This window comes from Tyto alba, unplaced genomic scaffold (assembly GCF_018691265.1).
Source record: "Tyto alba isolate M040663 unplaced genomic scaffold, T.alba_DEE_v4.0 Super-Scaffold_42, whole genome shotgun sequence".
NCBI lineage: Eukaryota > Metazoa > Chordata > Aves > Strigiformes > Tytonidae > Tyto > Tyto alba.
This window is the reverse complement of record NW_024881318.1, coordinates 24,488,130-24,507,128: the sequence shown is the minus strand read 5'-3', so window position 1 is coordinate 24,507,128 and position 18,999 is coordinate 24,488,130. Positions and strand designations below refer to the sequence as shown.

The 18,999-nt window shown below is 38.8% G+C and overlaps 1 protein-coding gene across 5 annotated transcripts in view; it reads left to right on the top strand.

The window, feature by feature from the left end:
• PDE4D (phosphodiesterase 4D) overlaps positions 1 to 18,999 on the top strand; it is a 432,217-nt gene that overhangs the window by 308,063 nt on the left and 105,155 nt on the right. For all 5 annotated transcript variants that reach the window (XM_042804780.1, XM_042804781.1, XM_042804785.1 and 2 more), the window contains exons 3-5: positions 12,684 to 12,720; positions 17,661 to 17,734; positions 18,923 to 18,972. In XM_042804780.1, coding sequence (XP_042660714.1) covers positions 12,684 to 12,720; positions 17,661 to 17,734; positions 18,923 to 18,972 — 161 coding nt within the window. The remainder of the gene's footprint in view (positions 1 to 12,683; positions 12,721 to 17,660; positions 17,735 to 18,922; positions 18,973 to 18,999) is intronic.

Below are 18,999 nucleotides of genomic sequence, written 5' to 3'. Positions count from 1 at the left end.
TGTGGTAGAAGCAACTTAAACTTGTAAAAGGATAGTAAGTGATGTGGTCTCTTATTGATAAATGTCGTGGTTTAAGCCTGATCGGCAGCCAACCCCCGCAGCTGGTCACCCTCCCTTCCCCCTCCCCGCCTGGGAATGGGGGAGGGGATTAGAGGGGTGAAGGGAGACTCGCAGGTTGAGATAAGAACAGTTTAATAATGGCAATAAAATGAAAACAATGACAACAATAGGAAAAAAAAAATATAAACAGGCAATGTACAGCGTAATTGCTGACCACCCGCTGACCAATCCCCAGCCCGTTCCCGGCCAGCGATCCCGAGATACGAAGATCCCACAATTGCGATCCCGGAAGCGAGAGAGAGAGAGAGAGAGAGAGAGAGAGCCCCTTCCCGACCACCCCTCCTCTATACAGTGAGCACGTCGTGCCATGATATGGAATATTTCACTGGCCAGTTTGGGTCAGGTGCTGTGGCCGTGCTCCCTCCCTGCTCCCTGTGCCCTGGCGCACGGGCAGGACGTGGGGAGTCGGAGAGTCCTTGAAGTCTCAGCAGCAGCTGAAAACATCAGTGTGCTACCAGCATTCTTCTCATACCAAAGGTAAATCCAAAACACAGTACTCATCTAGTCCCCTAAAAGTAATATTAACTTTATTTCAGCCCAAAACAGGGCAATAAATCTATCAGAAAGAAAATAAAGGAAAGAAAATTAAAGAAGAGTAAGAGTCAAAGTATCCAGATCACCATCCCAGGTTCCATTGTTGTCTCAGGTCTTGTAATCTTTGGTGGATGTGTGCACACAAGGCAAAGTTTTCTGTCACCTTTTAAGTTAATTTTATCAGCTTATTTGAATACTAGACAAAGAGAGGCAGGTATTCCGTGAACTCATTTCCATGAGAGACAATGGCAAGGTGGAGCATGGGTTCTGCATGTGCATTAAGGGGGGATGGGGTGTACCAACCCCTTTGTCCAATTGAGTCAGTGGTCGTCCTCCCCCCTACCACCTTTACTTTTTCCTCAGATCTTGCTTCGTGGATAATTGTCCAGTCTTTAGCTTATCAGTTTCCTAGCCCTTCTTCAAGGGTGCATTCATAAATTAAAGTATAGACATTAACCCAACATCTTTTTTTAGTCAATCTATGTTCCCCCCACTTTGGGGCTTATCTAAGGAATTTGGTAATACAGCTGCAAGGGAGTAAAGATGTGCATCCTTCAATACACTCTATGCGTCCTTGAGCACTGTTCCTTAGGCTAATCACAAAGGCCACACCTTGTTCTTGAGGCTTTCTGTGTTGATGAATGTTTGAGGCGTTAATTCATTCAGTTCCTTACAGGGATCACTGCCCTGATTAACAGAGCAAGAGATCAAATTAGTAGAGAATTTCCATTTTAGCAATAAACAGGTCTCTAACCAGGTTAAAAAATGTATTCTTCAATTAAATCATTAGCACTGTCATCAACACTAGAAAGAAGCCAATAAGCAGTCTGCTGGCTGGGGCAGAGCCCATGTTTTTACTACCACTCTAAAGGCAGAAAAGCATGTGTAGTCCCCCTGTGATCCTGAAGAAGTAGACCAGAGTGTAGCAGACCAGACCAGAGGACCAAGACGTTCTCGGTACAGAAGTCTGCCTGAGCTCCACTAGGTCTTCTGAATGTATCTAGGGCAAAAGGTATGTGACAATAAGCACTCCTTAAATCTACTCTTTTCCTATTTCCACAAGTTGACAGAAACAGCTGGGATGCAACGTCCTGATCTTTCTGGGACTTAGCCAACTGAAACTCACTCAGTAAAAATGTAGCTGGTGTGGGAAGTTTTATGGCCTTCTTTAGAGAGGCTCAGCACTCTTTCCTCAATCAGGTGAAATAGCAATATAAACTCTAATTATATAATTACCCCAAAATTGCTAATATCTATTAAATCCTGCTTCCATCTTTTAAGAACCAGTACCCAGCCAGGGAACATTGAGCATAGGGAACTGTAGGATCATTGGCCTGGTGATCTGCTATATGGCCAAATAGCTACCAGTACACCTGTTCCCCAAACTGGCCAACCTACTGCCATTCCGCCAATACCTTCCATAGATAGGAGCATCCCTCTGCTGCTGTCCATGGTAAAAGAAAAGGCAAGAGGATGCAATTTACTCCAGGATTTTTTCCCTATAACTACAGCATTATCCTGCCTTCCCCTAGAGGATGTGCTGCTTTGTATACTGTATTTGAATGTATCTGTAAAACTTGGCTCCATGTTTATTAAAAAAAAAAAAAAAAATCTTTGCTTTGAATAATAAAACACAAATGTGAACTACTGTGGAGCAAAAAGAACCTCTGTAGTCTGATAAACATGGATACTGACATACATAGATTTCTTTTGTCAGGATGAATTATCCCCTTCTCCAATAGCTGGAGAAACACTTGTGGAATTTTTAATTTGTATGGGTATTTTTTTCCAAAATAAAGCCAAAATATTCTGTAATTTTGCAAAGAATAAAGAATAACAATTATTCTGGCTGCAGAAAATACCTTAAATTAAGGGAAATTCCAATGTAGGGAGTTCTCTTATTTGTCAGTGACTTGCAGGCCTGGTCGACCTGAAGCTGCAAATGAACTGAAATATCCCTTTAACTGGCATGTGGAACAACTGCCAGAGGAGAGAATTTTTGAGGTAAATTCACACACATGTTTCACGGTTCTAGACAGTCTGCTCAGCTTTTAAAAAAATTTAATCATATTCAATCTGGATCAGATGCATAAAGGGAATGTACTTTAAAATAATGGCAGACAAAGATGGCAAACCTGGACAGTTGAGCCTTTAACATGTCAATAAAGTAATGAAATGAGGATATATTTTCTCATCCAGAACGGCAAGCCAAATTGCTAGCAATACAGCTTATTCTTCTGTTTCTGAGCCTGGAAGGCCTGGATTTATTAATAAAATTATATGAGTGTGAATCTGAAGTTACAGGGAAAAAAAAAAAAACTTTTCCCTGGAAGGTTCTGACCATGACTCTAGGAGAGCAGAAAAGACATGCAGTTACTCAGGAGAGTAAATGCAACTCACTTTAACAAATTAGAAATAATTGTCTTTCTTTCCAGATAAACTGCTGTCAGAATTCCTTATGATCTATCAGATTCTCTTCTCAGAATCTGTGATGTCACATATATTACTGGCTGAAAAGATACAGTTAAACTTCAAAGTCCAGTCTGCTTTAACAAAAATCTTTTAAGATGCATTTTCTATGTGTATTTCATCTTAGAAACAATTTTTAATGAGAAAGTGTTTTTAATTGCTTGAGACATTTATTTGTCTGTGGAAAGAAATGTGCTTACATGGCTTTAGGAAAAAGAGGCCAATATTTTGCTTCATTGGGTTTTGCTTTTTTGTTCTTAAGATCTTTTAAACTGAATAAATCTCCAGGTTGCAGCTTAAATTAAGCTAAGTAATTACTAAATCACATAAAATCTTTTTTTGAGTTATAAACAAAATAATTTTGAAAAAAGACCACTGTGTTCTTTGCAGTTGCATGGGACATTTTACAAATGGAATCCAAAACAAAAGAACTGCGTAATATTCAGCTTGCTTAAATTTAAATAATGTTTGCTCTAACTTTATTTGTTGGTCTGAAAATCAGTTATGCTGTGAACAAAAAGAGAAAATTTTTGCATTGAGAAGGCTTCTTTCGATCTGCTTTTTAATTCATTAGATTCAAAGGTGTTCTACTATGCATTTACATGGTTGTTTAATCGGGATTTTTTTTATGAAATGCAAACTGATTTTATCTTAACATTCAGACAATACAGAATCATTACTGGTTTTATGTCCAATGCTAAACCCTAACCATTTTCCAAATATAACTTTCAGTTGTTAAACACCTCCCTTTCCCTTCCAACAATTTTAATGTGTCAGGCTTATTTTTTTCCCTTTTCCAGAAATAATGGGTGTTTGAAATGAAATGGCTAGTTACTGCTCCTCTGCTAACCAAAGCAGATTGAACTCCTAAACCTCTTCAGTCAAAGGTGACGTGTTATTAAAAACAAGGTACCAAAACCGATTCTTAGCTGGCATTTCAGCTACATCATAACACCACTCATCTCTGGGCTTGCTACACAGATCTGCAGTGGAGGGGGAGGGAGGATGATCATGTTTACTGTGTGTGCACATGCACATGCAATACTTGGGAGCAGTGTGGCGAAAGGGAACTCTGTGAAGAGATACTTGAATATTTCTGGGGTTGCCTCTTGGACTGTTTTTCCAGCTCAGTAACCACCGACATGCGCAGGTGGAATTTATTTCACAACCCAGAAGAACATTAGTTCTTGTTTCGCCCTTCAGGGCACAAGCAACACTCTGTATGATTGCAGTGGTGCTAATGCTGTGTTACCTATAGAGTTAATTCCCTGAAAATGGACAATCTGAAATTCTGATGGTTTTGCCTTATGTTTTTTTGAAGTCTTCTTGTTTCTTCACATATACGTACATTTAGAGGCCTCTGAATTTGGTTAGGGGACCCCTTTACAATCTGAAGCTGAGTCAATCTTCCTGTGGCTGGTTGAGAGCAAGCTCACTCAGGCTGCAAAGTTATCTTGTGTAGGTGCTGTTCTCAGCCACTCTGCTCTCATTTAGAGATGAAATCTTTCAGCCTGAATCAGTAGGAAATTCACAGGGAAAGTCACATATTCTTATTCTTCAAAAGTAACACAATCGTATCAGTTCTCAACACTTTAGCATAAGGGGCAGGGACAACCAAATGTCTGCTGCTTAAAAGCAGTTCAAGGTAATAAATTTTATTTTCATTTGCAAAAAGCCAGGAGTTTATATGTGTCAGCTAATGCAATCAAAACTAATTAATAGTAAGTCATTAAGCTGCACTAACTTGATTGCTTCCAGTCACTAATTTTCTCTACCCTGAGCAGAAAACAAACCCATCCTCTAGTCATTGATGCTTGTTTGTTTTACAGCCTTGCTTACATCTGAATGATGATTTCTGTTGTATGAATGGCACTGCTGAATTGGCCTGGACTCTTCTGATTGAGGTCAGCTCAATTCTGGTTCAAAATCCTATACCATCTGGCTTAATCCAGTTTCTCCTTCAACACACAAACCAAACCCCTGCACTGCAGTAGCTTCTTTTCCCTTGCCGTGGCCCCCAGGAAGACTGTTTTCTTATTCTAGAAGGAAAACCACCTACGCCAGTGAAACACTTTGGGAAGTCCATGCCCTGTTCTCTTTAAGACTGTCTAATTCTGTCAGACTTAATGCAGGCCAGTTGCTAAGTCGTCCACCATTCTTCTGTCATCTAAATTGTCTGCTATATTATGGTAGGATTAAAGCATTGAAGCTTGGTGGCTGCTTAGGGCAATATGATACAGGTGATTTACAGTTGTCCTATGTTTTCATATCTTGCACATCATGCTGGCATCCTTCTGTGATGGCCCACTACATCAATACCTACGTGCTTTCCTCAGGCAGATCACCCAAGTCAGATGTGCAAGTTCAGCCTCTTTGGAAATTGTTTAAGCTTCCTGAGCAAGGAAGTAGCTGGGTCTGACACAAGAGACCTTGATCTTCCTTGAACTCTTCCAAAGGTGCTGTGGAGATGGAAGAAGCCTGATAGTGTTCCTATAGCATATTATACGGAATGGGGAAAAATAGTAGTATTTTCCGTTCTTTGAGTTAGTCAGCTGATTCTGATTCCAGCCCATCCAGCAATGCTGAATGAAGCTTCTGGATTTGATGGGTCTTGGTTCAGACCACCTTCACTGAGATGTAGTTAGCTGCCCTTGTCACACAGAAAAGTCTCTTGTTTCTAGTCTGCTCAAAAGCACAGTTGCTGTCATATGATACACAGTAAGGTACACAGGTAACCTGATAATACTTCCTGATACCGCCTGGATTAAATCTCAGAATACTGCTTTTAAAACACCTTGGTATTCACTGCTCCTTTCCAGACCTTTAGTCTGTAATGGATATGATTATTATGTCTTTCCAAGTCTTGAGAGAGCTCCCTACCTTAGGTGTTAATGCAGTTCAACTGGAAGTAAGGTTGTAATTTTGGTAACCTAACATTGATGACTTCAACAGAGCAGACTCCAAGAATCCAAAAGCTTCTTTCAAACCTAATAAAGTATATGTTGAGGAACTGACATGCTAAAAAGGTGGCAAGAAAAATTAAAATACTTTCTTGCACAAAATATTCATCATACCTGGAAAGCTTCAGGTACATTATTACATGGCGTATCTTGGTGTGTATTAGCCATGTGTAATAATCAACATTTGTTTGGAGCTGTCTTTTCAATCTCGGATCATAAGGTGGCCAAGTATTGTTTTCTTCATCAACATGCTATAGTAGAGTAACTTGAGTTGTGCTCCATATGAAGTTAATTGGAGTGTTTGGAAACATACACATCTTAAGTGTTTGCTAGTGAGATTTATGCTGGAGAAATGGTTTTTCCCTTTGGTGTGTCTTCACAAGTCTAACTTGCTTAGTCAGATAGTCCAAGGAGAACTACTATAACCATCCTCTCCTTTGGCTGGGATAATGGACTTCTGATGGACCGTGGCTTTTCTGAGCCAATCCTCTCCCATCTGGTTAAGCTCAATTGAAATTAAGTAGATTGAACTCTCCAGAACTCCTAACACTACAGCAATACTTTTGACTAATTAAGGCAAGCTCTGTTGCTGTATTAGAAGCATCAAGAGGACATAACTGCATGGTGTTACAGAAAAATGTGGTGTTCAGAAACACTCAGACAGTAGCTGACAAGAGTCTTCTTCATTCAGGGTCTAATTTCGTCTACTGTGCAACAGAACAAGTGGTTTCAAGTAGCTCTTCTTAAAAATCCCTTAAGATACATGTTCCCAGAAATAAAGAAGTGCTCTGGGAAAAACAATCCCCTCCTCTGTAGCTCATGACTCAATCAACAATTTCAATTGCTTGTTCTCTCAACCCTAAATCCCAACCTGCCCACAGTGTCATAGTCTCTAGCCCCTGCATTAGATGCCCGATCATCCTCCAAATGGCACTCAGCCATTTGGAGGACGCAAGTCACTGACAACCCACTACCTGGGAAAAGCTGTAAGTCAGTTTCTGTCACACCCCATAATGTGGGCACAACATTGACAGGTGCCGCTTATCCCTAGTCAACCTTAGCTTTTGGAGCCAGGCCTGGGCTACCTCATATTAGGACTACAAAATTGTTTTTGAAGTCCTTAGAAACTGAGGTGATATGGCTTAAGCACTATTCCTGCAGAATAAACTAACTTGGAGCACTGTGATTTCAGACTCCGCAAAATCAGCATTGCGAACTGGCCCCTCTGGATTCTCCAAATGTGGATGATGATAAAGTGCAAACTGTGTGGAGCAACCAGCCACCCCTCCTGCTCCAGCACTGTCCTTAGAGCACAGCTTCTGCTGACTAGTAACATCAAATGGTGTTTCCATTAGTCTATCATAGTGCAATGCAGAATCAGATTTAATTGCTGCTAAAATCTGAATCTGAGATGTGTGTCTTTTCAGCATACATAATTCATATGATTCTTGCCTGTTTATTTGGATTCTCTTATAAAATGTTATGGGGGCAGAAAAAAATAATCATAGCAATTAGGGTAAACAATTACCTTATTCTCTGTTCTCCATTTGTGATTTTCACATAGCATATTTGTGTTACAGCATATGTACAAGCAAAACACAAATGTCTCATCTAAGCTGTATTTATAGCATGTTATTGGGCCGTAAGTCTGAATCAGCCTTGTGTACAGAAGTGACTGGATGTCATGTTTAATCCAAATTTAGTTATTTACACTGAAAGATGAAGCTGCAATAGATTTTCTGATTCAAACAGAAGGCTACATTCATGTTCATCTTCTTTCCTATTTTGTATGTTGTATGAAGACAGTACGGATTTTTCCTTGCTTTTATGTTTGCTATGTTTCTATATTAAAAATAAATAAATAAACAAAAATGCTAAAATACAACTCTGTAAAAATGGAGTCAATTCTTGTGACAATGTGACAAAAGCCTTAGTTCTTGCTGTGGAGCACAGTTCAGGGATTCCAGACAGCCACTATCCCCTAGGGCTTTTCAAAGTCTGTTGGCAGCTTTATTCTTTCAAATAAGCTATGTTCCAAGTTCGTAGCCAGAGAATCCAACACAGACAATGCCAGTTAAATTTAAAGCCTGAACTGCATCCTTAGCCAGTACTTACCCTGGGGAGATATGTGAGTTTTCCATTCAAATGGAGGAGTGTGACAAACTGGTATGATTATGATTTAAACTGGTACAAAGCATCAAAATGCTTTCCACTAGTCTTCTAATTTATGCTATTAAAACTGTATAAAAATTAACCACAAATTTTATTTTGACTATATCTTGTCCCTGAAAAGGTATGTGTCAAATTGGTGTAAATGTTTTGTACTTTTCTCCCCCTCTATTTAGACAGAGCTCATATTTATCCTGTTTCTGTGTCCCATCTACAATACATGTTCTCAAGATCACTCATTTGGTATTCTTCACCTGTGCCTAGAAAGTCTTAATCTGAGTTTACTATGGCCTTTACAAAGACAAACCTTATTAAGGACCTTCCCTACAAAGCTCCACACTGGCAAGTGCAGACTATGTTCCTAGTGGTCTCTAAAGTCTGGGACTCACTTCTCCTTAATGGATATCTTGACTTTTTTCTGACCACATTAAAAAAACACCCTCTCTTTTTTAACTGTATCCTAGCACGTCTGCAGAATGTCTCTCTAGCTACTCCTGTTAGATAATTATATTACCTTATCCCAACTTTAATTAAGAAATAAAGGTTTTGCAGTCACCCTGTCTATCTTGTGTTAATCTTCCTGCCTGCTTCTCTTTCTGTCCATGATGCACCTCTAAGTTTCGTTTTAGTGGAGGCAAAGTTAATTACTGTCCTGTAATTGTGGTAGAAGAGACAACACCAATTTTGAGGAAAGGAAGCGGAATTTTTGTGCTTTTTATTTGGCAACACTCATCTGAATACGTTCATCTAACTTTCGACTTAGCATAGCACTTTTATCTCTTCTCCACGGTGGGGCCCATCTTAGTTTATATGGGATGAGTCCAAGTATGTCCCATAGGAAAAGTTAGGAACCAAAACTCAGAAAATCTGCAGAAGGCCAAGCTTTATCACTTTGACATGGCAAATAACTTGCAGTGCATTATACAATATTTGGTCTGCTAATGGAAATTTGGCCTGTCTTTTATGTAACAATGATTCATCTCATGTGAACCATTGTGTGCTTTAGCAGTCTTTTTTGATGGTGATAGATTTGATAATTTTAAATTTTGGGGCTATGTGAAAATTATTCTGCTTTCAAATCTGTCTTTCCTTTGAAAAATGAAGAGGTGAACAAGTATGCCAGGCATTCTAGTTAACAGAGTCTAACACTGATGTGAACAATTTCTTCTAACCTTAAAGGTTAACAGCTCTGTCTGCATTTAGAAGCTTGTGATATATTGCACAGTGTTTACACTCCCATTTTGCTGTTTTTGTATATAGATGTGTAGCACTATCCTGTTCAGAATTCAGAGAGAATCATCTATCATCTTCTTATCATCTGAGAAGAAAACAGCAGGACACTTAGATGTTGTAGTGTTTACTACACTACAGTACACTGTGGATCAATGGCACTTTGCTTGAATCATACGTTGTTGCTCTCCTGTACAAAAAAACAATAGAGCCACTTTAGATATGTCTGCTCCCTTTTTGAGCACTCTCACCTTTTCCATATTTCCTGACCCAAGGTGGATTAAAGATTACTCACCACACTATGCAACTGCTTTTCTGTTCAAGTGGGTCTGGTGCGTGCTAAATTGCTTTGCGAAAGCTGTGGATATCTGTACTTTCAGTATCACACTTTCACCAAAACAATCACAATTTCTGGAATTGTTGCTCTTGACACAAGAAGCATTTGAAAAGTGAAAATTAAATCCTGGGTTGATTGCAGTGCATTAAATTAATATTTGATAATGCCTTATCTAAAAAATAAAAAGCTACAGTATTTTATCAGTGTTCTCCAATGAAATGCAGTCCAGAAAGAGTTCAAGTAGGATGGAGTTTGAAAAGTAAAGGAGTGGGGTCATGCTATTTTATAGAAAAGAAAAAAACCCTCCAGGGCAGAAAGCCCAGAAACATGTACTTCTTGCCTCTTAGGCATTCAAGGCATGACAAACAGGGGCACTGAATGGGAAGAAGAGCAAGAAAGTGCCACCTCCAGTAAGGAAGTCCACAGGAGATTTTGAGAAGTAGGACCATCTTATTTTCACAGCTTTGCCAATCTGTGCTTCGAGAGTTAATAAATATGTTGTAGCATTTTACTGGGAATTTGAAGCACTGATGAGTATTTTGTGCATTTGTGTCATATGCTGGGCATTCATAGTGTTTGCCACCGACAGATGCTTGTGGCACTAGAAAGAACTAGCTCTACTCTATCTGGTTTATTTACAGGTAGAAACAATTTAATATTTTTGTTCTTTGTCCAGTGTTGCTGCTACTTGTAAAACTTTTCATCTCCAGGATTCCACTCCTTCATAGATTCCAGCTGTCGGAATTAGACTAGATCTGTAAAAAATGGGTTTGTGTATTAATTTTAGATACAGTTTCTGTGCAGAATTTGATCACGCAGAAAACACACTAAGAATCTGGTCAACCCTCTGTTTGCTTTCTCCCTAAACAACCTGAGTAACAGATAAAGTGGATAGGCATGAGGAGACCGGCAAATAATTTACTTGAGACTTTAGGCTCTTCCATCTCTGCAGAGTTCATTCACATGACTAACACAGGTTTCCTTGAACTACACAGCTGTTCCCCTTTTAAGTGTCAAAACAGAAGAGAAAATGGAGTAGCTATATGCAAATAGTAGAAATATTTTTTATAAATTAATAGATTTTACTGAGGAACAGGTAAACCAGCTGTCACACAGCAGATTATATCATTTCACAGAATTTGAAGATAAAGAACATAAATTTTCTGGAAGTGAGGTACCATAAATATTCACACTATGGCTGTTTAAATGGGGAAAAGAAAAAGATGGATGTGGCTTATCTTCTGCTGAAGCCTTTGTGTAGCTGTGTAACTCATTAAGCAATCCTGATCAGAAATTATAATCTAGGGCATTTCCTGATGTTTTCATGACCCAGTGAAAACATGAAGAGGTATTAAGTCCGGCTGGTCATTAACTCCCCTGCTAATGCCCTGGGCTGATTCATGATGTCTACAATAACCGATTGGATTTGGCTTCATTGGGCAATTAAAGCCTCTGAGTTCCTCCCATGGTGCCGTGTTTCTTCTCATTTGGTGTGAAGATCAGGCCTACATGCTTTCCAGCCAGGTTGGGACTGTGGTTTTACCTGAAGCAACACTTCATTCCAACCACTCCTGCAAAGACCTTGTTAAAAGTGCAGACTTGTTCCACAAGGTCTGTAAAAATCCATTTCTCTATTTCAACCAACAGGAATAAAAGAGATGATAATAAAAACAGCTACACAGATATTAAGCATTATGATAATTTTGAATATTGGGGAGTTTTGTTTTGTTTTGTCCTTACAGGCTTCCTGGTTGTACTTACTGCTTTTTTAGTAGATTCTTGTAATACCTGCAAAATAATTTCTGTCTTGTGAACAATATGTCAATAATAAAAATGATGTTGTAGCAACTCAAATGCAAATCATATTTCTCTATTTATCAGCCTTTTTCTGATTACATTTTAATGTACTTTAAATCCATTGTTAAATACTCATATATACTCACTAAACCTTAAACAACAGTAAAATAGCACCAAAACAGTGGTAATTTCTGCTGAAAACTGCAACTTATATCTCATCGTGATAAATTCACTGCAGGAAAATACATGAGAATTAAAAACAGCCATATTGGATTAATGTCTTTGGAAAACTTCATCTTGATTGCTGCCACATACTAGATGTGATAACTGAAAACTCCAAGTTTTCCCTGTCCCCATTGTCCCCTGGAGAGGTCTGACTCCATATCCTTAGTGCTATAAATGCAACTCTTAAGCTCAGCAGTCCTTCAGCCTACTTGTATTTACAAGACTGTATTTTTTGGAAGTGGTTTCAAGTGGCAGGTTTTGGTGCTGAAGCAAAGGGACCCCTCTTTCCCTTTCTCCTCTCTCCCCTACAGTGCGTCATCCCATCACCTTGCCCATACGTCACCCCGTGGTGTGGGTGAGGTTGCCACAGCAACAGCACACACTTGGTCATACCCAGTATAGCTACAGAAGTGTGTCAGTTTGAAAGTTTTACTAGGTTTTTATTTGTCTGGGATGTGCTGCCCAGCCATCTGCAGTGACTCACCTATCCGGTGCTCACAAACCTGCTGCTAACCCTCAGTGGGGCTGCTTTTGGTATTTTCACCTCCATCCTTTGGGATGAAATCTCTGCATAGCGGTCCTGGGCAGTCAGTCACCTGCCCAACTGGCAGAGCAGAAACCCTCTGGTTCATCAGCCATCCCATAGACATTCCAGGCAGTTGGGCAGTAACTGAGTTGATATTTACATTTCAAAGAATGTGTAAAGCCGTGGTAATGAGTAATTGCAGAAGAATAAAACTGGAGTTGCCTACAGTGCATTGTAAAACCTGATTTTCTTTCTGTTGAAGCAGTGAGATAAGTTTTCACTAATACCTAACTTACAACTCTGCTCATTTTTTCAGACATGGAGATGACTTGATTGTGACACCATTTGCTCAGGTAGGCACAATTTTGCCATGTTTCTCACATGATCTTGCAATTTAAAGGCCAAATAGCCAAACCAGTGGTTTTCTGTTGTTAATACTATATAAGTTTGCTTGAAATAGGAAAAAACTGTCTAAACAGAAAGTTATAAACCTCCTATACCTCTTTTTAAATGCTTTTTGATTATCTGAAAATTTGAAGTGCAACAGCACAATAACCACCTTGGACTGATCTCTTCAAATATCATAGCACACAGTCATGATAAAGACAGATCTGTGCTGTTACTCTCCTGCTTTTTATAATTAAGATTTCTCTTTCTGAACATCTTTTATGTATTCAATATGAGGTAATGTTTAGAAGTGAGTTGAGTTTTACCCAGAATACTTACTCACCTTTACAAAACCATCTCCATTTGTTTGATTTTTCCATTCAGATTCTGTTTTATAAAATACCAGCTCAAAATTCTATATCATATAGATCTCCACAATTTAGAAACTCCACAATTTTTATCAATAGAGCTGTCTTATCATGTGTGAAAAGTTAACATTGATATTCCTTAAACTCATGATGATAAGTTTTACCCTGTAATAGATAGTAATGAAAGTTAATTCAGTGTCACTACAGGGGGGAAAAACAAATCTGGAAGTCATATGTGATTGAAGGTAAATAGAAAGATTGAGTCCCACAGCAGTCTCAGATAAGAATAAGGTGTCCAACTTCAGTGTGAATATGTAGAATGCTTTGGTCTAATAATAAGCTGTTAAAACAACTAATACTAATTTAATAGGTTATTGTATATTTAATTACACTGTAAACAGATACAGGGCTTATAAGACTCTCTGATCAAATCCTTAATATGAAGACTACCATTATCTTTTATTAGCAGAGAAGAGATTAAGCCAGGGCCTTTTCTAAGAATACTTTAATATCTCTCAAATGGTAAATATATTTCAACAATAACGGAAGAGAGGAAATTACAGGAAAAACAAGAAAAAAAAAAAAAAGTAAAACCACTTTTGCTTTTAGTTCCTCAGGAAACATAAAAACCCTAACTCTGGAGCACAGAAAAAATACAAATTGTATGGTGTCCAAGCAATCCAATACTACTTACTATCATTGAGTTCACGTTCATTGTCATCTGAATTTTTATTACAAATTATGCCACATAGGTAAGACGGGTTATAGTATGCCTAGAAAAACAGGAAATATTACACCCCATTTATGAATTTTTTTTTCTGGGACAAAACATCCTATTTGTTTTAAGGGCAGTTTTGTTTTCTCGTTGTTGATGGACATACTTCAGCAATTAGAGCAGGAACAGTTAAATGTTATTGCTGCTTGCACCAAGGTGCCATAATTGATTATTTGAGAGCTTTTAGTATTTCAGTGCAAAACCCTGTTAGCAGTGGTTTAAATCAACCTGTTTTCATTTGTATTGAACAGGAGAAAGAGCACTCACAGGGTGAGTTAGCACGTCACATTCCCTGACATGGGGGGATTGGAGATGAAGTTGAGAGAGCGTGCCTGATAGAGAAGTGACATCTGATTAGACCCTTAGGAAAAACGTAGCCCTTATCTAAAAATTATTTTAATATGCAAAATCCAATCTCCTGGTGGGGCCTGCTCACAGACTGCATCTGCAGCTAAGCTCAGGGCTCGTGCCTCTGAGTTACATTAGCAGTATTAAGACCTCACGAGGACTTCAGAAATTGGATCCAATGTGCCAGTGTGATGTCTATGCATCATAAAAACTACCCTTTCAATATCTTCCTAGAGCAATATTTCATCATGTAGATGCATTTTTTTTTTCTGTTGCAAACAGCAAAGGCACTGTTTTAACCCCTTTCAGGACTTCTTGGTGGCAGTAGATCATGGCATGTAGAATACATATTCCAGTTATTTCAAACCGTTTGTATTTTCTTCAGTTGACCAGAGACTTGTTCATCTCATCGTGAGCCACCTGGTGGTAACAGTTCCAATTTCAGCATTTCAGTTTCTGTTCTGCATATCACCATGGTAGTGTGGCTGAATTTGTTAATTGGAGGCCGTGTCCCCTACATAGAATCTGGCCCCAGGACAAAATAATTTACTATTTTTACCAGAATGGAATTTTGTAAACTAAAATTAAAAAATATATCACAAGGAAATAACTAGTTGCACTTCCCTATATTGTAATACACAGCAACTGCTGTAATTTAGTTACTGTTAGAATTTCGCTTTTCAAAATAAGAGTGATTTGAAATTTAAGGACAAATTCTGTAGGGCTCTTATCATCAAAAAATTTTGATTCTGTAATTCACTTTCAACTGTTTATATGTAACTTGATTTTGTAAATAATACTATTTACTTAATGATTAAACCTAAAGAGGTTTGCAGGTGACTGGTTGCTTTTTTCTCACAAATCTAACTCTAGAAACTTTAAGCACAAGTGGAACCTCTGTGGACAAACTGTCAAAGCAAATTATAATGAAAAATTGAAATATGATTTTATGTACTTATAACAGACTTGTAAATGTTAATACCTTTACACAATAAATCAAATTGTTTAGCACCACTGTAACCAATGGCCAGAGTTTTTGTTGTCACTCTTACATGCATTGCTATGTATGTGGGGATGCCTTGCAATTGCAGAAACTGTCAAAATACATGCATGTATGCTAAAGCAGCTGGGATGCTGGGCAGGTACTGGACATTCTACCCTGGACCTACAGAACAGTTATTTCACCTGCCAGATGAACAAATAAAGGATATACAAACCAGACAGTCAAGTCTGCTTTCTGAAAAAGGAGAGATCCATAGTATCGCAGGCAGTGGAAAAATCTAGTCAATGTGCACAGTGGTGGGCACAGCAGAGACTCCCCTCATCAGGGACCCAAGCATGGGTCCAGCAAGGCTTATCAGCCTCCACTTGTAACTGGCCCCAAGCAGCTTCACAGCTCTGCACACTTCTTTCCCCAGCACCCCGGGTGCTAAATGTCCTGTTATTTCAGATCCAACCCATCCCTCAGCTAGGTTCCTATTTTCACATGGCATCATACCTAGCCTACTAACCTTTCTGAAACTCAGCCCTGTGCAGCAGGTACAGAGTCGTTCATAGCAGTCCAGCAGAGGCAGAGCAAGTAAGCAAGGCTCTACCTGAGATCACTCAACAAGGAGTCACTTAACTACCTTTGTACGTGCTCCCAGTCCTCACTGCACCTGATGCTACAGCCAACAGGGTCCAACAGAGCTTATTGAGTAGGAACTTGAAGCCAGGAAAACCAACTACATTTTTTCATGGCCTGAGGTACCTCTGAGAGCCACACAGATAAGTTTCTCTGATAATACTAGCACATACAAGCTGTCTCAGCATCCTGGCACACATAAACCGAACCCAGGCAGATTGGCCAAAGAGAACTGAAAATGGATTGCAGTCACTAAAATGTGTGTCTTACCTTAATCGGTCAAACTTTTCTCCATTTGTGCTTTCCTTCTCCTTTCACCTTCAACTCATCCTTTTCTTTTACAGTATTCTTGTACTTCAGCAGTTTTTCTGTGTATTTTATATATTCATTTTTTAACTTCTGAACTCCAAGTTCTTCTTTCCCTTTTTGCTCAGTTCATGCCCGATTTCCATCTGTGTATATCCAGCATCTAAATACAACATTTGCTAGTGTCACTGTACCCTGGGCATGCAAATTTGATGGCATATATAATTATTTTTATTCCATGCTGAACGCAAAATATGTGAGTTTGCCTTCTGATCCTTGGAAATTAAAACATAATTAAATTAATACTGTCTAATTAGGCAACAAATGTATTTTTATTATCTTAACTCATTTGGGAATTACCTACAATAGCCTGAACACTGCCAGTCATTATTATCTCCCAAATATTTTCTGTCCGTTACAAGGTTTCACTAAATCCTTCTTTTCTCTCCACCCTCCTACCCCCTTCCTACCTCATGTATAAATTCAAGGGGCTATGAAAAGAGGGTTGAATCGTCCTCGACTCAGATCACTGGAACCCAAATTCTCACTACCACCTTTGCTATTCCTAGGACAGGTTCACCAGGGAACCAGCCCATCCTGTGCTGAGAAACAACAATGGGCAACTCCTGCAAAGACACACCAGTGCTTAGTGTTGATGCTTCCTCCTGTTCCCAGTCTGGTTCCAAACAACTCATGGTTCCTCTCTGACATCAGCTGAACTGACTCTCCCTCGTTGGAGAGGTGCATCTTATTATCCTTACCTGATACAAAATTTGTTGCATTTATCCAACTGCCGTCAGAAGAGAGTGACTATGCCACTTAGAACAAGACAGTCTTCCACTGCCTCCACAAGCTGCTGTCTTTCATAAAATTAAGTCCAGAAAGGAAGTAGTTCATTTATGTCATCTGTCCCAATGTGCAAAGCTTGTAAGAGCCTGCAGGCATTTCCCACCTCTCAGGTGATACCTTTCTCTTACTCTGGCCTTCTGCACTAAGTCCTCGAAGCAGCTGCACCCCTTAAAGAAGCCAATTCTATTTTTCTAGCAGATTCGACAATCTCATTCCCTTTGTCCTTTGAGGTTTGTGGGGGCTGAACTGCAAATGAAAGGTTCTGTAATCACTTCTTGTGCATGAAGTATTAGGCTTGAATGGGCTATCTTCCAAACATGAATGCTTTTACAGTCATTTTAAAGAACTAAGTAGTATTCTGTGAAAAACTTTCATCCTCTTCAAGTAAGTCTGCCTTTAAACAAATAATGAGTTGTTCATGAGGAAAAAAAAAAGAAAAAAGAAAGAAGCTTTTGCCCTTATATTACAGACATGTTATTGTTAAATAATGGTCAAAGGCTTCAGACAAACCAACCCTGGAAACCTTTTACAGTTGTTTTATGATGTCCTTTTCTTTTTCTTTCAGCACAGTAGAGTACAAATAAATCAGTCTCACCTGTGCAGAAATTCAGACTGAAACTATTTTGTCTGTTCCAGGTGCTGGCTAGCCTACGTACTGTACGGAATAACTTCGCTGCATTAACCAATTTACAAGATCGGGCACCCAGCAAGTGAGTATCAATTTCTGGCCACTGAACTTTTTATGATGATACTTTTTAAATGTAAACTAGGAATAACAATTAGATGTTGCATATTTCAGTCTGTGCCACCAAGCCTGTATAAAACATGTGGGATGAGTAATGAGTTTATTAATCCCTTGAAGATGCTGTACTTGATAGCTGAGACAACAGCCCCCTTGACTCCTAACTGCTCTTGCACTGCTGTCCTTGCATAAATTTGGAGTGGTTTTGTGCAATTTATATTATTTTCAATAATAGTCATATGTCAAAGATCATTAAAAGATGGTTATTCAAGCAGAGTCTGAGTCTTGCAAATGAACCAAAGTGAGCAGACTCATTGTGAGTTACTTGCATGATCTGAACCTAGAGCTCATCCAAGATTATGACATCCCACTTATCCACAGTAGTTCATGATTATAAATGAGACATTATAAATATGATCCTTCTCCAGTCGTGTTACAGCATCACAGTTAACATCAGTTACACTGGCAAATTTTGTAGTGGAGTCATTTCCCTCACCCAAAACATGCATCTCTAGAACTCAGAAATAGTTAGTATTCCAAAGTCCACTGCCTACCATTGCAGATGCAGTGCCACTAAAAGGTATTTCCATCCCCCTTGGTTGGGATATGCAGACCTTAGGTGGCCCTTGCTTGTAGTCATCCACACATCCCTACGCAACTGTGTCAGTCCAGCAACTTCTACATTTCTTCAGAGGGCAAAGCAGCCCACTGAGCTGTGGAATATTGTGAAAGGTATATGCAAAATAATGTGTGAAATGTATATGCAAAATAATAGACTGAAAAATTATTAAAAAAAAAGTATTTAAAGTGAGAGAACGTGGGAAGTGCAAGCCATGTTAGTATAATGATAACTATGTATATAAATCAAACTCAGAGTTATGTATAATCTCTAGGTATGATTGGGCAGGTTTTTAATGAACTTATAAATTCCTAAAATATTCCTCTTTTGGAATCTGCAGAGAGGTTTCAGGGTCAGTTGTGAATTCTGCACTAGAAAGAAATACCTGCTCTAAACAAACTATTTCTTTGGCAGTGCCAGCATATTCCAGTGCCAAATCATTTTCCAAAGAAATGTATTTTCTGTTATATTGTTCAAGGATTCAGTCACCTGGGAGTTTATCAGGCTCACAATTTTTTTTTCTTTTCTTTTAAACAGACGATCACCAATGTGTAACCAACCATCTATTAACAAAGCAACTATAACAGGTAAAAAGAATTAGTATGACTAAAATT